General features: G+C 35.6%; 1 protein-coding gene across 2 annotated transcripts in view; it reads left to right on the plus strand.

Moving 5' to 3' along the window:
* Positions 1-16,651, plus strand: part of LOC148952940 (farnesyl pyrophosphate synthase-like) — a 31,541-nt gene extending 14,890 nt beyond the window's left edge. For both annotated transcript variants that reach the window (XM_089087470.1, XM_089087469.1), the window contains 2 exons: positions 5,871-6,083; positions 16,396-16,651. In XM_089087470.1, coding sequence (XP_088943596.1) covers positions 5,871-6,083; positions 16,396-16,596 — 414 coding nt within the window. In that variant the 3' untranslated portion in view covers positions 16,597-16,651. The remainder of the gene's footprint in view (positions 1-5,870; positions 6,084-16,395) is intronic.
* Positions 16,652-19,020: the final 2,369 nt, after the last annotated feature.

Genomic DNA, 19,020 nt, shown 5'->3' on the forward strand with positions numbered 1-19,020 from the left:
ATCGATGTTGATTTGTGGTAGTTTCGAGCTCGGTAGATTATTCGATTTTATTTTTGCTCATTTTTTGTTTAATGGAGTTCTTTACTTTTCTTTGAAATACTTATTTTGTGGAAAAAGTTTTTTTTATTAATAAAATAAAAGAACAAAACACTTTAAATAAAAATTATTAGCACGTATGTCATTTATATAAAAAACCATGACGTAAGTTTCTTCGTGGCACTTTAAACGAAAAAAAAGGAAACTGGAATGATATGACACTGATTATGCAAATGCAGGAAAATCTTAGACCACAAATTACTGATGCTTACGCAGATACCCCACTCCCTGAAAAATAAATGGGCCGAAGTGATCCTGAATTACATTGGCTATCTATCAAAACTCGTTTGCCTGTGGAGTTTCGCATAATGGCGGTGGAATGGATAACGCGCCTCCCACGCTTGGATTGGATAACGCTCCGGCCCCGCAATCTCATTGGACGTCGTCAACCTTTAGGAAGGCAAATCATCTAGTTGGATGGTTTTTGAAGTTTTCGATTAATATTTATCTGGTGAACCCTAATAGATAATCTGCACTTAGATATTGGCTGGGAGGAATGAGAATGCTCTGAATAATATCTGTACCAAACTGAAATGAAAATCAAATCACTATCACTGCATATTCTTTCGACAGGAGGCTTTCACCGTACTTAGTTTCACTATGATTGGGGAAACAATAAAACGTTGGGGAAACAATATAACGAGAATAATGGAAAAAAAGACAATGTGTGTGTTAAAAACATCGAGGGATTCAAAAAATAACTTAGTTAGGTGCATAAAATCAAGGAGCTAGGTGGCTATGGGGTAGAAGAATAGTTCTTCTCTCCAGACCTGATTTTTTTGTTCCCACATTTTTGTATACTATCTCCAAGCAGTTTCAAGCCTAAATACCTTTGTATGAATATGTTTTTGATTTTGACTCTTCGATGTTGACTCTATCATTTGTACGTTATATACATTGTTGTCGCTAAAATATAAATTGACTACCAGTACTCCAATTTTGGCTGTTTATTTTAAAATGAATTTGCCCTCTGTATAATTTTTTCAAATTTAAAATTCTGTGAAATATGAACAGTGGCTGATAAGTGTAACTTGCTTTACTTTTTACTTTCGGCGGAAACCAGACGATGAACTGTCCTGCCCGGCACCAAAGGATCTTAGAATGACTTCTGACGACCACTTGGACTTGTCGGCTGCAGCTTCTCCGGTGATCTTCAGCCAGTCTCTGTCCCACCAACCGTGTCTCCTGAATCCTCCCCACGGTTCCAGGTCCTCCTTGTATTTTTGCCACAGGTTCTTCTTTTGTCCTCCTGGTTTACGTTTCCAGGAGGGGGCTGGTTCGCAGACAAGGACGTCTCGACATATCGTGCCTTCAGGACGACGCAATGTGTGGCCGAGGAGCTTCAGGTGACGTTTTTTAATGATAAGCGATAGCTCTTCTGATTGGCCACAGAGACTTTTTACTTCACTATTTGAAATCCAGTCCTGTCCTTTAATGCGGAAAATATAACGAAGGCAGCGGTGGTCAAACACATTCAAAGTTTTCGCTACTTCAGCCTCGTTCGGCCATGTCTCGCAAGCATAAAGTAGTACAGCTCGAACAGTTGCAACATAGATTCTGACTTTTGTTTTGGTTGAGATCTCCCGTCTGGTCCATAATGCTTTTTTCAGACTAGTAAAGACTCCCCAGGCTTTTGCTATGCGGGTAATCTTATACCCGCGGGTAATCCAAGTGTAACTTGGAGGTAATCTTATACCGCTGGGTATATTCTTGAGCGTAATTAAGGAACATGTTGAAATCATTGTAGGAGCCTTATAGGCTAGTGTTAACTAAATCAATTAATTCTGATTAGATTCAAAATTTCATTAACAGTTGTGATATTATTTTATTCTTGCGGTGATACTGTGGTATATTTTGCAACAAATATATCTTTTATCTTTGCATTTGCTCCGTTTATATATTCTGTTTATATATATAGGAATGAATTATCAATTTTTTTATTTATTTCATGTTTTTCTAAAGACCAGCAAGCATAGTAAATTATAAGATGTTTTTTTTCTTTTTTAATGCAGAAAAATTGAGAAAATCAAGAAAAATTCAAAATCTCCGTTGTTCTATTGACACAACCTCCTCATCGAGCGTCTTAATTTAACCTGTCATATAGTAGTAACAGGGTTGCCACCCGGTTAAAAAATCACTAGATTTTAGTGATTTTCTGGTTGATTTAGTGATTTTTTCAATTAATTTAGTGATTTATGCGCAAATTTAGTGATTTTTTGTTTAGGCAAAATAAAAAATCACAAGAAATAGTGATAAATCACTAGGGGTGGCAACCCTGAATAGTACTAACTCAAGCTACCTGATATAGCTTGAACACACCCTGAAGCAGTGACACCGACACAACTTCGATTAACCTGAGATAAATACTTCTCCTCCACAGTAGATTTCCTTTATACCCTGGGAATACTATAAAAATTAGGGATAAATAAATCGTCTCATTATAAAATTTATTTATTTCCATGGGCCTATTTAAAATAATTTTCATTTCGCATTCCCTAAAGTGTCATTAGCTATGACTTTGGTCTTTTGCGGTTATTTTTAGTGCTACGGAAGCATTCATTCGGAATTCCAATTTTCATTTTTCGGAAAAGGGGAACTATACCCTGAGTTATTGTTTTGAAGTTAATAGCCTAAATATAGAACAATAATGTAGTTTCATAATTACTTCGAAAAATTTAACGCAAGTATAGGTTTTACCTTTTGTTCAAGCAGTGGTCATTTATTATTTCGTGTTTTCTTTTTATTGGTTAAAATTTATATATTTTTTTTTAGATCTTGAAAGGAAGCTAGTATACTAATAAATGTAATAAATATAATTCCATAAAGTTATAAAAATATTAGCATACTAATAATAAAAATAATAGTATGCTAAATGAATAAGAAATGCAGAGAGAAAAGTACTTTTGAATAGCTTTGGGAACCTTAAAATCAGTCAAAAAATTGTGCCAGACCACCACTTCTTCGTTTATATGTTTTAGGAAACGAGTGAAGGAAATCTCATAGGGAGGTTCCTTACAGCGAGAGGAAAAATTCTTATTTCGAGCCTTCACCAATTCACCCTCGTGCTGATTCATTTGTGTACCATGTAATGAGCCTATTATACACTGTATATACTGTATATATGCAACGAATATCCAGTATTCGATTCAAATATTTACTACTACTACTACTACTAACAACTCACCGCAGCACCAAGCCACCTGAGGCAAACACAGCTACGCACGATCCTTCTCCACCCCAATCTATTCAAAGCCTCCCTTTTTACACCCGCCCACGAAGTTCCCATTTCCTTTAAATCTTTCTTTATGACGTCCTCCCACCCCAGACGGGGACGACCTGCTTTCCGTTTAGCCCTATATGGTTGGCCGAAAAGAACAATCTTCGGCAATCTGTCATCCTTCATCCGCACAACTTGCCCTAGCAACCTCAATCTTTCTCTCATTACATACAAAGAGAGCGGTATTGAACCGCATTTTTTCCAACAGCCTGTTTTTTGATATACGGTCAGTTAGCCGGGTAACCAGAACAATCTTTAAGAAATTTCTCTGGAAAACATCTAGCAAATCTTCATCCGCTTTTCGGAGTGTCCCTGCTTCAGAGCCATATTTGACCACTGTCATCAGAGAAATCACAGTTCTAATATTCTAATCTTGGTTTGCAGACTTATCTTCCTATTCTTCCAGACTTTTTTTAACTGTGAAAAAACACCCTGAGCCTTGGCTATTCTACGTTTAACATCTTCACTGTTCCCACCATCTCTACTAATAATACTACCAAGGTAAGTGAAGCTTCCCACTTGATCAACCTTGGCATTACCCAACGTCACCTTTTCATCTTCACTTATTCCTAGCCTTAGTGACATAGTCTTCTTAACATTAATTTTCAAACCTATTCTAGTACCCTGAACCCGCAAAACCTCTAAAACTTCATTCATTTTGCTCACACTTTCCTCTAGGATGCTTAAATCATCAGCATAATCCAAGTCCAGGAGACTTTTTCCTCCCCATTTGATTCCGTGGTCTCCCATTGCCTTTCCTGTGCTCCTTAAACAAAGTTCATCAAAATAATCCATATAAAGGGGGATAGAACACAGCCCTGCTTAAATCCTGATTTAGTACAAAACCAGCTGCTAACCTCATTTCCTACCTTAACCGCAGCAGTGTTATTCTCGTACATAGCACTAATCACTTTAATGTATTTGTCTGGTATACCGTACAATGATAAAACCTTTACTAAAGCTCTTCTATCAACAGAGTCGAACGCTTGCTCATAATCTAAAAAATGGAGGACCAAAGGTGTTTGAAAATTCAGGCACTTCTCAATTATCAGCCTAAAAGTAAAAATTTGGTCGACACATCCTCTGCCTTTTCTAAAACCGCAATGTTATTCTCCTAAAACTTTGTCTACGGCATCTCTTATTCTAAAAAGTATCATATTACATATTACTAAGTAATTTACTACCTACAGAGACCAGACTAATGCCTCGATAATTACCACACTCACTTTTATCACCTTTCTTATAAAGTGGCTTAATTAAGGTTTTCCTAAAATCGTTAGGTACTTCCCCCTTTTCAAAAATCATATTCATAATCTTCAGTAACTGATTTCTAACCTCAGAGCCACCGTATTTAAGAAACTCATTTACCACCCTATCAGCACCTGGGGCCTTATTTTTCTTTAATCCTTTTAGTACTGTTGCTAATTCCTCCTCACAAAACAAATCTTCCTTCACATCCAAAGTATCACAAACTTTTTCGTTTTCCTCTATATTTTTTCCTGCAACTTTATCTTGGTTAAGCAAGTTCTCAAAATGTTCGGCCAGAGGGGTAGCAATTTGGTTCCAGCAAATTTGAAACATCGTAGAGTAACGTGTAAATACAACAATTTTTAAATGTCGAAAAGTAAAAAAAAAAAACTTTTAGCGACAGTGCCATCTTTTCCAATTCGTCTGTTTAATTATCCAGACGCTATTAAGCAAGCGATATCTTTGTTGCATTGTATCACAGATATTGAACAATGAAACATCACGTATCATTGGTAAAAATATGAAGATATGAATTGCGAATAAAAAGATACTGGATTCGGGGCGGGCCTTAGCGTAAAGATCAACTATCAGGCTCCTATTACGTACCTTAATATAGGCGTGGGGGTAATCAAAATATGAGAAAAAGATGGACAAGGTAAAATATATTGTCTGGTTAAAATCAAAAATAATCTTGATAAGCTAATATTTTGTTGACATTCAAGATGTGATATAATATGCTATGTGAAAGGAACATATTGATTTTCCTTATTTTGCTCGGGGCCTGCCCCCCCCTTCTACAATCCTAAATGTTTTGTATTCTTAAGCACTTAAAAAAAATTCCAAAAGATTTTTAGTATTTTTAGAATTTCTTTAGTACTTTTTAATTTTTTTTAGATCAAACAGAACTTTCGATGGAAGAAGAACTTAACCGGTAAAATAGACCGTTAAACTACTCGAAAATGTTTCAAACATCTATTTTTTCCCTTTTGTTCAATGGAGACAACAATTTGATAAAGAAAAACATAGCACAAAGCAGCAAGGCCAGTAACCTGGTTTTGCATTAATACTCCAAAAAGACACTTTATTTACACCAGTGTATTCAGGTATAGACAAAAAAAAAAAAAAAAAAAAAAAAAAAAAAAAAAAAATTTGCGTGTAGGCAACAATCGATTACTAATCGAACATAATTTTTTCCAAAAAATTGTGCCTGTTGGATAAACCATATTTCTCGTATTTCGGTATTTTACAGGTTGGCCTTGGTGATCCCAAGTTTATTGACGCTGTCAAATACATTTTACTTGAGACAGGCGTCTACTTTCAAGCCCAAGACGATTTTATTGACTGTTTTGGGAAGGAATCCATAACTGGAAAATATGGAACAGATATTGAAGATGGAAAATGTACTTGGCTTCTAGCTACTGCCCTAGAAAAGGGAACACCTGACCAAATAGAAGTTCTTAAGGTAACGTATAGTCAAGACTATGATTGGAGAAAATATATTTGCGAATGTGCCTAAAAAATTATGAATAATCTCGATTTTTCAAAAATTAAACTTATTAAAATAAATTTCAGGAAAAGCTAAAATTATTTGCATTCAATTGTTTTGTAAACTTACCAAATATTCTAGGCATAGCTGAAGACAACTTACACTCCACCCCTCTAAAGAAAGAATGGAAAATTGAAAAAGGCATCAGCCTAAAGGACCCTCCCCCATGCATACTAGTACAAACAACCTTTCTATTTGTTATGTTATCAGAAAAGCTAAATCAACAATCATCAATAGAAAAAAAATTATAACTATTGTAATCTGTTGAGTAAGAAAATCAGGGAGGGGAATACAATTCAAATGACTTTCTAAATTGACAGCTGACACCCTTTTCCTTATTATTGTTCTTTGTTTGGGTCTAAGATTAAAGATTGTTAACATAAGAAAATTACAAAATTTCATCCTACTAAAATAATGGGGTTGAACTCTATTTCAGACAGCTCTAAATATCTTCATTAAAACTCCTTAGATTTAAGTTACCCAACATTTCTGTTTGATAAAGAAAATACAAGAGCAAAAAAAAATTCCCTTACAGCCTAAGCTTTAACTGGATATGATCTTCAATCAACGACCTATTTGTCTACGAATGCTAAGCAAATTAATCGCTTACTTAACTTCGAAAGAATTAAACAAAAAGAATTTTTTTGTCAAAATAAAGAGCAATGTTAGAACTTAAAACGAGCAGAAATCATCCCGTATATGAGGAGTGGCGTCATCTCCTTAGCCCCCTCCCCTTCTTTGCACTGAAGGTTTTTTACTGCTTTACTGAAAGTATTTATAAGTGCAACAAAGTTAGGTAATTGCAAGTGTTTTATCCACCGATTGATTTTGAGACATTTGAACCGAAAATCTTTTTATTTAAAGCAAAAGCGCAAAGCTTTTCCTTTTTTTGAGATATTGTAACGAATTATTTTAATTCTATTCCATTTGCCCTCGTGTTAGAGCAGTGATTATTAAAGCACTGGAGACTATAAGTAGTGAAAGTAGCAGTAGGCTAGTAGCATGTACATATTGCCTTTTAGTCAGTTGAAAACCTCCTTTATCATGCACTGAAAGTTTCAACTGAACGCCCTAAGCCGTTCCTGAGACATTGCTGATACGTCCTTTTGACAATGTGCATGCACATTGTGTGTCTTGGTTAGATATAACACTCCCCTCAGAATTCCCTGAAAGCTTCATCTTAATGCGCTTAGCCTTTTTGGAGACCTAGGATGAAACGTGCCCCTTTTTCCCACGCAAATCTTGCCCCAAGGGTTGTAGTGGGTCATGCCATCCCCAGAAGAATAGTTACTGAGCCTTTCAACTACGCTGAATAAAATGGCTATATACAAATTTTTATCGGTTCTCTTTGAAGGGGGAACAGCAAAAGGGGGCGTGGCTGCCTCCAATCACTTTTTAACCTTAAAAATGTTACTAGAACTTTCAATTTCTAATGGAATGAGCCCTTTCCAAAGTTTCTACGACAACTCCTTCCATATGAAGTGGCTTGGTGAAAAAAAGAATACATATAGCCCACATCGCTCTTTACTTAAGCAGTGTTATTGTGCTGCCTATGATAGTATAACTTATTAGTATCTGTTTAGTCTCCGGAGTGATAACATCATCTTTTTGGATCTAGTGAACTTTAAAACCAGCTGTGAAATTGTATTAATTCAGTGCCTTGAGCTATAATATATTCAGTGACCTTGAGGATTATTTCTGCTACGGATTATAATCTAAGGTAAACTTATTGATATGGACTAATTGCTTTGTTTGGATTTTTAATACGGTAGCAACAACAGTTCAAATTTTAAGGGAAAGAAAAAAAAGGAAAGAAAGAAAAAGGATTATTTGGCTAATAATAATAGTTTAATAGCCAAATTTTCATAATTTTTTCGCTGATTAGTGACAGCCTGTGCAGAAGAGAGCGGGAACAAACACAAGAGCCGTGTCGGTACCGGCCAGATATTGATCCTTAAACTGCTGGGGAAAGGCGATTTGGGTGCCGGCAATTCCCACTGGCTTTGTTACCTGTATCTCGTCAGCATTCATTCTGTGCAGTTCATTCAGCATTCATTCACCCAAGAAACGAGTAAATAGCCAGAGGCGATATGTATATTTTTGCGAATACTTTTTGGACCGGTTTTGGATGTGATTAAGGACTTGGATTGTTAATTTTTGTGACATCATTGGGTACGATTGGTCTTAATTTGGATAGATTATAAGCGAAGAAAAATGGCAAAAATCAAGCAATTATATAGCCCTTTTTTAAATTTCATCCAGCGTTCACTTAACTTCAAAGATATTCCCCATGAATTGGTTGCAAGCACTGCCGTGAGATTTTTTGACAAACAATCTATCACACAAGCCGGACGACTTATTTGAGATCAATTAGAGAAAGATGAAACCGTTTTGAAAGAGCATAGCAACACAATAAATGCACCTGCTTTTGCAGAAGATGCAATTCATGCAGTGAAGGAATTGGACGATAAGGGTGATTTCCATTTCAAATTCACTCGAAATCTATAAATCGTGCCAAAAGCAGAAAGAATTTCTTGATTCCAATGGTGCATCCGGAAAAGTACAGAAGGTAGTTACGAGAAGCGATACGCTGGTGTTGTATGTTAGAACCGAGCATGATGCAGAAGCTATAACTAATAGCATAAAATCGAATTCCGCGGCTGTAGATAAAGTCCATAAACCAAAATTCCTGGCAGTGGCTAAATTTGTCCCTGAAGATACGACAAACGAGGAGACTGAGTCTGCTATGGAAGGGATCCAAGAAGCGAAACGCTATGGTACTAGCAAGTCAGTCAAGCTAACATTCAGAGACAAAGAAGCTCTTGAAAAAGAACTAAAATATGGCGTTTACGTCGGTTTTTGCCATATCAAGGTGGACAAATATGTTGCCGCCCCTCTGAGGTGTTTTAAATATCATAAGTCTTACGACTTGGAAAAACTTTGCACTAACAATGCGAAGTGTTCCAGGTGCTCCTTTGATCACAAAAACCCTATAGAGAATCCGTGCGTTCCTGAAACCCAATGTACTAATTGCTCTGGAAAGCATCCATGTTATAGCGCGCAATACCCGGTTTATAAAAGACAATTAGAGGCTAGTTCAAACAAACGTAAGCAATGAATGCAACTATCTCGCTTTATAGCAGAAATATATACGGGCACGTTCCACACAAGCTGTCTCTTTTAAGTGATCTAGTAACCAAGCATAGCATAATATGCATTCAGGAACATTTGGTAACAGCCGATCATTCAGCAATCCTGGACCGATTTCCAGGAAAGGACTATTTTTTGCAGCCTGCTATCCGCAACAGCTCAGTTGGAAGGCCGAGTGGTGGAATCTTGATTATTGCAGACTCCAATTTGCAATGCACGCTAATTGATTCATGCGATTATTTTTCTGCGATCAGAGTTCCTGGTCCAAATGGCTTTATAGTCATATCAGTGTACCTCCCTACAAATTATCATGATGTCCTCTCAGAAAGGCGTTACACGAAGGCTTGTGCGAGACTCGGGAGGTTGGCTGAACAGTACAAGTCAGAAAAGATTATTATCTGTGGGGACTTCAACTGTCAGCTTCTGGATGATGATCGTTTTTTCACCATATTAAGGGGGTGTCTGCCAGACGCTGTGGCCCCGGTTCCAAAATCCCAGTCCTTCACGTTTGTCCACAGCGCATCCCTGGTTACATCAGATATCGATCACTTTTTCGTAAATTTCCTAATTCCGACCAGGATTAAAGCCATTGTTGACTCGGAACACAATTGTAGCGATCACCTTGGGATTAGCTTAATGGTACCATTCTCCACCTACAAGTGGTGCCCCGGGCGATCATGGTTTATCAAGAGTGAATGGCAAAGGATAGATCAGTCCTTGTACAAAGATATTCTTGACTCAACTCTTGCTAAAATCAAAGTACCGTTCCACCTGCTTACTCATGGCCAAAATGAAGACAGACTTGCCCTGAACATCTTTTGCTCCGAAATTGTTCATTTGATGAAGCTTGCGGAATCTGCCGCTGTTCCAGTGGCAAAAGTGTACTCCAACATTTGTAAAATGGGATGGGATAACCCAAATTTCAAGTTTGCCAAGAAGAGATCCAATTTCTGGTACGAATTGTGGAAGGACTGCGACAAACCCCGCTCTGGAGTAGTTTTTCAGTGCTTTTGACATGCCAAAAAAGAATTCAAACGTAATGTCGAGAATATGCAAGTCCAGAAAGTGGAGAAGTTGTCTTGTGATTGCAGGAGTGACCCAAATATCTTATGGAAGCGATTCCAATCTAACAGGGCCGACGCTGATGTGCAAAGTCCCATTCCCGATGAAAGTTGGGTAAACCATTACAAGGACGTGTTTGCGCCACCACCCAACGAGCTGGACTCCGTATATAAATCTGAGTTAGATATGCAATTAATCAGCGCAAAACTCCACCGCACTGATGTCATTGTTTCCAAATGGCATATTGAGATAATTGTGAGAAAATTGAAAAAGAACAAGTCTCCAGGGCTCGATGGGATCACTCCGAGGCACTTACAGCACGGCACAGAACGTCTACATGAGTACTTAGCCTTACTATTCAAAATGAGCATCGAGCAGGGACTCACACCTGCAAACTTTCATGGTTGCCGCACATCCAATATTCTGAAAAAGAATCGAGATCCCTTGCTTTGTAAAAGCTACAGACCAATCACAGTTTCATCGGTTATCAGCAAAGTATTTGAGAAGGTACTGTTGCCCCATATTACATCGCACGCTCTAATGGGAGACAAACAACTTGGATTCAGAAATAGGTTGGGCTGTGGACACGCCCATCGGCTACTAAGAAGAATAATGAGGTCTACATCTTTAGTTAAAAAGTCACTCTTTGCCTGCAGTGTCGACATGTCCGCTGCGTTCGATTCTGTCGTCCAATTGCAGGCACTGTGGTACCCCTTGGATTCAGGAGTCGACCCCTACACTGTCCTTGTTCTCCATGACTGGTACTCCCACATGAATATTCGTCTAACTTTGGGATGGGAAACAATTGCCGGTCACCGCAAGCAAAAGCTTTCTGAACCCATTCGGCTCTTCAAAGGAGTTCGGCAAGGATCTGCTCTAAGCCCTATCATCTTTAATTCTGCGATTTACTCTGTAACTAGATTCGTTCGTGGGACGTTCTTTTTGGAGGGCTTGGATCTAAGTTTAATTTCTTATGCAGATGACTTGTTGCTCCTAAGCAGCACGCTTAGGGGTCTACAAGAGAATCTTCGTCTTTTAGTGACCCTATACAGAAGAATAGGACTACGAGTGAACATAAAGAAAACCGAATTTATCGTTTTTAGCGGCACCAACTCGACCAATTCCAATCTTGTCCTTGACGGTCTCAGAATCCAGCAGTCCCAGTCCCTAAATTACCTTGGTATCACGTACGGCCAAACACCTAGGTCAACTAGAGGCTTGTTGGCTGAATCAGTCTGTAAATCTATCCGCTCAGCATATGGAAAAGCTGTCAAATGCAGGTGGTAATTTAATCGATTTATTAAGTCAAAAATATTCAACGCCGTCGTCTCTCCTGCCATCCGGTATATATCATCCTTGTGGGAAATGTTGTCCCTCACCGAGCGTCGAAAAATACGAACCACGTACTACAGATTTGCAAAATTTTTGCTGGGACTTCCACTGAGATTTTCTAACACGGAGATCTCATCCATATATGGAATCCTTGATCCATCAACCAAGGTGATTGATCTAGAACGGAGAGCCTCAAGACGATCCCTCAGTAAACTCTACGACTCACCGCTGACTCAACTGTTTCTGTGAATGAAATACCTGTATTTAATTTTTAGTGTTGAACATGTTTTTCTTCTTTTTTTTGTTTCATTTTGTACTCCGCTTTTTTTTCTCCATTTCTCCATTGTAAGCGGGCATAAATAAATATATATTAGACTTTTTAAGGCACAAGCCTCGTGTCAAATTGCCTAAGGATCGAATTTAATATTTTATTCTTGCTGTGGTCCTATCATTTGCTCTATTTGTATATTTTTAGAAATACATTATAAAATTTTTTATTTATTTCATGTTCTTCTAAAGACCAGCAAGCATAGTAAACTACAAGATCTTGTTTTTTTTGTCTTTTTTAATGCCGAGAAATTGAGAAAATAAAAAAAAAATTCAAAACCTGTGTTGTTCTATAGACACAACTTCATGATCCAGCGTCTTAATTTAACCTGTCATGTAATAATTACCAGGGTTGCCACCCGGTTACAAAAACAACCACTAGATTTTAATGATTTTTCAATTTAAGTCGAAGTTTAGCTGGTTATCCTACTATTACTTCACTCATCATTCTTTTTGAATAATCTGTGTTCGAACGAGCATAATGAACAGATGCTAACTAAAAAGACAACATTGAATTTGTTTATCTTTAACAGGTTAAAATTGAAAAGCTACTTTCCTTAAAGTGTCAAGACGATACTTGTTTTTGTTTTTTCGCTCATCTTACTGGTAATCCTTAAGCAACGTACTATATTGTTTGGCGTTTACCCAAAAATAATTCACCTTTTTTGAAAAAAAAATAAGGTTGCCATTCCTTTGCTCTTTGTCAGAGGCATCAATTGGGGGGGGGGGGGGGTAAATTTTGTCCCCTCCCTTAGATTTTGAAAAATATACATTTTTGGTATTTCTATTGAAAATTCCATTTTTGAGTATTTTTATTAAAAAAAAGAAAATGTAATTGAAATTATATTTTTATTCTAAATATGCTCTACACACTATTTTTGGATTGCTGAAAAAGTCATACAGGTAGGATAAAAAAGACGATGCTAGATTCTCACTCAGTGGTGTATATTCTTAGATAAAATTCCGAATATTTTGACGATGAAATACGACCATGAATTTTTGAGCCTACCAACATTTCGAACAATCCAAAATTTTAACCCAAACTAGGATAGGACCATTATCAAAATAGCTAATTTCTTTTTAGCTCTCTTTTAAAGCATTATAATATTTGTTACAAAATGAATATTAAAGCTTGGTATTTATTTTATAATAACACAATGAGTCAAATTGCCAATTGATTTTGTGCGACAAAATAAGCCTACAGCATAAAAGGGGGAAGACGAAATATCAATTAATGGGTTGCGGGATAATAGAATTCCTGGGGGAAAATTTGGAAGATATTTCTTCTAAAAATTTACAAATCTTTCTGGGTGAACTCATAAAACTGTGTCGAGGTTCAGGCCACAAAGACCCGGTGCCCCTCAAAAAAAAAAAAAAACTTAAAAATGTAGATGGTGCCACATGTAATTTTCAATTTGGCTTTTAGAAATTTTTTTAGAAATTCATTATTATTTCGTGCAAATGCTTTTTAGAAGCGTGTTTAATGCATTTATAATAATTTATGGTACTGGTTAGAATGTATTATATAATAATAAAGAGGTAATCCCAGAATCTCTATAAGGCATCTACGCAGGGTGGGGATTTTTCATATAATATTCATTCCTTTGCTGGCACTTATTATGACTCGCAAAATGTAGACGGCAATCCTTTTTATTTTTTTATACAACTTGGTAAATATTTATATATATATATATATATATATATATATATATATATATATATATATATATATATATATATATATATATATATATATATATATATATATATATATATATATATATATATATATATATATATATATATATATATATATATATATATATATATATATATATATATATATATATATATATATATATATATATATATATATATATATATATATATATATATATATATATATATATATATATATATATATATATATATATATATATATATATATATATATATATATATATATATATATATATATATATATATATATATATATATATATATATATATATATATATGTATATATATAACGGAGTTTTTCTAAGGACGAATTTGGATTTTCGGCTTAAACCGTAAAGCAAATAGCGTCAAGCATTTCACCTTTGTTGGCACATATTTTTAATCTATCACTTATGCATGGGGTTTTTCCTGAGCTTTTAAAAAAACCAAATGTTATAGCATTACCTAAAGCTGGGAGTTCAACTCACCCTTTATATTATCGAGGCATTTCTCTACTTTCGGTTTTCAGTGAAATCTTGGAAAAACTTGCAAATAGTCAATTACAAAAGTATATATTTGACATTAAGATTTTACATACGTCTCAATATGGTTTTATAAAAGTAAAGTCAACTGAACTCGCACTTCATGAGCTTTTACTAAATATTAATGATTCACTAGATGATGGTCAACAAGCGTTGGCAATTTTTCTTGATGTCGCCAAGGCGTTTGACACCGTAAATCATTCGTTGCTTCTTTTTAAACTAAAGTCTTATGTGTTTTCAAAACAAGATGTTAAATTTTTTTCATCTTACCTGTCTGGGAGATGACTAGATTGTGTTGATAAATCTCGTGATCTCTGTTCCGAAACTTTTCCAATTAATTACGGAGTGCCTCAGGGCTCTGTTCTTGGGCCTATTCTATTTATTCTTTTTATAAATGATTTGCCAGAAGTTTTGCCTCTTTGTAAAATTATGATGTAGTAATTTTTGCTTCTCATTGTGACCTATCAGTTCTTTTCCAGAACCTCGAAAGTACGCTACTAACTGTATCTGATTGGTATTCAAGGAATTTACTAGCTCTTAATGAAAAAAAATGCCAGTATATGTTATTTTTACGAACTGGATTAGTAGTGTCAGATACCTTCTCTCTTTTTTTGAATGTCTTGAATTGAGACGGGTAGATCCAAGAATAATATCTTGGGATTATTTTAGATGAAAATTTGTCGTTTCATAAATATGTAAAAACACTGTCGTTAAAAATTTCCCGAAATGTTGGCATGCTAACTCGTCTTTGTCACTTTTTTCCTAAAACTATTCTAAAATCTATTTATTATTCTTTCGTCCACCCATTTTTTCTCTATTGCATTTCGGTTTGGGCATCTACCTTTTCGTCTGTTTTCAAATCTCTCCAAATACTTCAGAATAAAGCAATGAGGATTCTTTTTAATGTTGATTGCAGAACTTCAGTTAGACACCTATATGGGACTTCAGGAATTTTTTATTTGGACCAACTTCATTTAATTTCTATCTCTAGTATTTGTCACGATTATCAATATAGTAATTTACCTGTAAATTTCTCTGGCATTTTCTCAACTAATTCTCAATTTCATAATTATCCTACTACGCATCGTTCAGACTTTTCGTGCGAAATTCGCCCGACATCGAGAGCGGGATTCAGCATCCGTCACATTGGCCCAAAAATCTGGAACTCAATTCCTGCCTCAGTTCGAGAATGCAGCAACAAGCGACATTTTCTAAGACTGGTGAAGAAATATCTTATGACATGCTAAGCATTTTGTACATAAGGGTTTTCTTTTTCGTTGTTGTAAAATTTAGTTAGAAAATGGCTGTGTATTTTCGTTGGCAATATTTTCTGCGCTAAAGTATGCCACCAGGCATGTGCGCTGTTTTGTGACATTTATTTATGTACGTGTTATAAATAAAAATATTCTACTCTACTCTACTCTCTACATATATGTATATATATATATATATATATATATATATATATATATATATATATATATATATATATATTTATATATATTTATATATATATGTATATATTACTAGTCCCATTTAGTTCCATCATTTAAGTTGCTTTCTCTACTATTTAATTTTTTCTTTTTAATCTAAATAGTCTTTCCTCTTAATAAATTCTCAATCTAATTAAGAACACGTAATTCAGAAAAAAAAAATATTTAAATGTCTGAACGGTTTGAGATGTTTTTAGCCGAAATAAAATATATTACTGATTTTAAGGATAAGTTAAACAAAACTAAAGACGGAGAGGTGTTTATAATCTGCACCAGGTCAGTAGCATCAATCAGAGGGGGAATTTGGATCCCCCCCCCAGAGCTTTTGAAAATTACCTCTTTTTGGTATTTTCATTGAAACAATGGCTTCTTTGCTGGTTTTCTTTGAAGAAAAAAAAGCCCTAAAAGCAAAAGAATTACCTCCCGTCTAGAATTTAAAAATACATTTTTGAGCCCCCTCCCCCTGGTGCGTTTTCTTGACTGAAGCCATTTCAATGGGTACTTCCTCAAAAGATTGGTAAGAAATGACATGGTTCTTTAGGCTACTTTTTCTTTCATCTTTGGTAGTATTCAGAAGTAGTTGGTTAATTATTTTTATTTTAGAAAAACTATGGAATCAAGGACAAGGAATGCCGAGCTATTGTAAAACAGTTATACAATGATATTGGAATGGTAGAAGAATTTAAAAAATACGAAGCGGAAATCCAGGAACGATTACGACGAGAAATTGGATTATTACCGATTGAAATCCCAAAAGGACCATTTGTAACAATCCTTGACAGACTCAGAGGAAGAAATCATTAATTTTTTTTAAATAATCACTTATAAATTTAAAGTAAAAAGATTATTCTTCGTCTAATTTTTTTTTAGTTTTTTTTTTACTAGGATTGATACATACAAGCTTATACTCATATGGCTGAGGTGTTCAAACCTTATAAAATCTTACAATAGATAATATTAAACTTCGAGTTATCAATGAGAAAAAAAAGTTTAGTACATCAGAGTTCGTCCTGGTCCAGCGAGACCAGTTTGTCGCAGAAGTATTGGCCTTTGTCGGTACAAGTACGGCAAAAAAGACAATCCAGTCCGTTAAGTCAGTTAACACCAGAAAAGGAATGAGGGGGAGAATAGATTTCTATGAAACCTAGATTTAACCAAGATTCAATTTTTGTTGCATATATGAGTAAAGGACAACCCACCCAAGTTTATGTTGGTCCTGCGTTGCCTGTTTTTCTGAGTGCTATTCACTCATCAAACCAGCCGCATAAACGGGGAGGGGCATATACCTTCAAGGGCCAAAATTCAAAGAGGGCGTTTGAATTTTTTTCATAAATTGAGTGTCCTCTGTGCGTAATTCCACAGTATATTTGCTACAGTCTTAAAGCTCTTTAAAAATACTTCTCGTTCAAAATCAAGTGCCCTTGTGTTTGAGTAGTATTTCCTAAAGAATCAGGACAGAGAGTCAAATTTTAGAGTAAAGAGCGAGGGTTGAGGAGCGGCAGCCCCCCTAATATAAAAAATAATTTCTTTTCGTTTTGTTTTAATGTTACTCTTTACTTTAAGTGGAAAAAAATTGGTTTCTCATTTAAATTTGATCTCTGAGTGCTTTTCAAATCATGCCAGGAAATCTCCCCCTCCCCATGTAAATTTCTCCCGGAAAAAAATCCCAGAAACTCCTCTTCATAGAAAATTCTCCCTGTGGAAAATACCGCCTCTCCACAGAAAAGAACCCTGATTTTTTTGTATATTTCTCAATAACAAATACTAAATGTGAGCAATATGGGCAAATTCCATAATAAACAGCTCTTTTCCCAATGACTGTGGAGGATCATGTCACCACAAAAAGCATATTTATTGGACCTTTCAACTATGCTGAATTAAAATGGCTATTTTAATATTTTGATTGAATGTCTTTGAGGAAAAAATGGACGTGGGAGGGGGGCTAGGTGCCCTTCAATCTTTTTGGTCACTTAAAAAAGGTCCCGATCTTCTAAGAACGTTGGTTCGAACGATCACCCCTAGGACAAAAAACAACAAATAAACATGCATCTGTGATCTTTCTTCTGCAAAAAAACACAAAACTCCACTTTTTTGTAGAAAGGAGCCTTGAAACCTATACAGAAGGGTTCTCCGATATGCTAAATCAGATGTCATTTTCGTTAAGATCGCTTGACTTTTTGGGGGTGTTTGCCCCCCCCCCCGCCTTCTTTTTTCGAAAATCAGGCAAATTTTCTCAGCCTCGTAGCTTTTGGTGAATAATCTTAAACTTAACGAACTTTATACATTTGGAATCAGCATAAAAAGCCAATCCTTTTAATGTAACCATTATTATCAAAATTCCGTGTTTGAGTCTTGGTTACTATTGGACCGAATCGCTCCTTACTTTACAGTTTCGTACCACGAAACTTTTTATGAATAAAATACAACCTATGCCTGTGTCTTCAGCGAAACATAATGCAGAAAAAAGTAACATATGATCTAAAAAACACAAAAATAAATTAAAATATATACAAAACCTTTGTTTCATTATTATGGCGGTTTTGATTTATTTATTTAATTACATTATTTTAGCACCTTTTAGTTCAACGTTTTTTTTTTTTAAGAAAAGTTTTGAGTGACTTAACTTCTTCTGTTTAGTATTTGCATTATATTTCTCTGTAGACGGCTATTACCTATTACAGTCCAATCTCGATAATCCAACATTTACCAATCCAGCACGTTCGGTAGTCCGACAAGCTCCCTATGGCCTTGGTAACCTTCTACCAATAGGGACGAAGCGGCTCCTTGGATTTCTGAGCTACTGGAGGCCGATTTAAACCCTGATTTAACGGATGAAGAAATAATTGACAAGATATTGGCAAGAAATGATGTAGTTCATTTCATACAGATCAAGCATAATTATAATATGGTAAGCAAACTGATGAAGATAGTTTTTGATGAGAATAAGAAATAACTGACGAAAAATTCGATAGCATAAGAAACCGAGAGTGCAGGACGAAGCCGCAAATTCCCGTACTGTTATGTTACGAGTAGAGCCCGACCGATATCGATTTTTGGAGCCCGATACCGATAAATCAGTATCGTACCAATATAATTTAGCGATAAATTCGCCTCCGGAAAAAAAAACATTACCTAAAGTTTAACCCCCCACCCTTCTCTGCCCATATTCATACTCACATGTGTCTTCCTGGGCTATTACACACTAAACAACGGCCTCAATAATTCACT

Source organism: Artemia sp. Qi Xiang Cuo, chromosome 4 (assembly GCF_049724085.1).
Source record: "Artemia sp. Qi Xiang Cuo chromosome 4, ASM4972408v1, whole genome shotgun sequence".
Taxonomy (NCBI): domain Eukaryota; kingdom Metazoa; phylum Arthropoda; class Branchiopoda; order Anostraca; family Artemiidae; genus Artemia; species Artemia sp. Qi Xiang Cuo.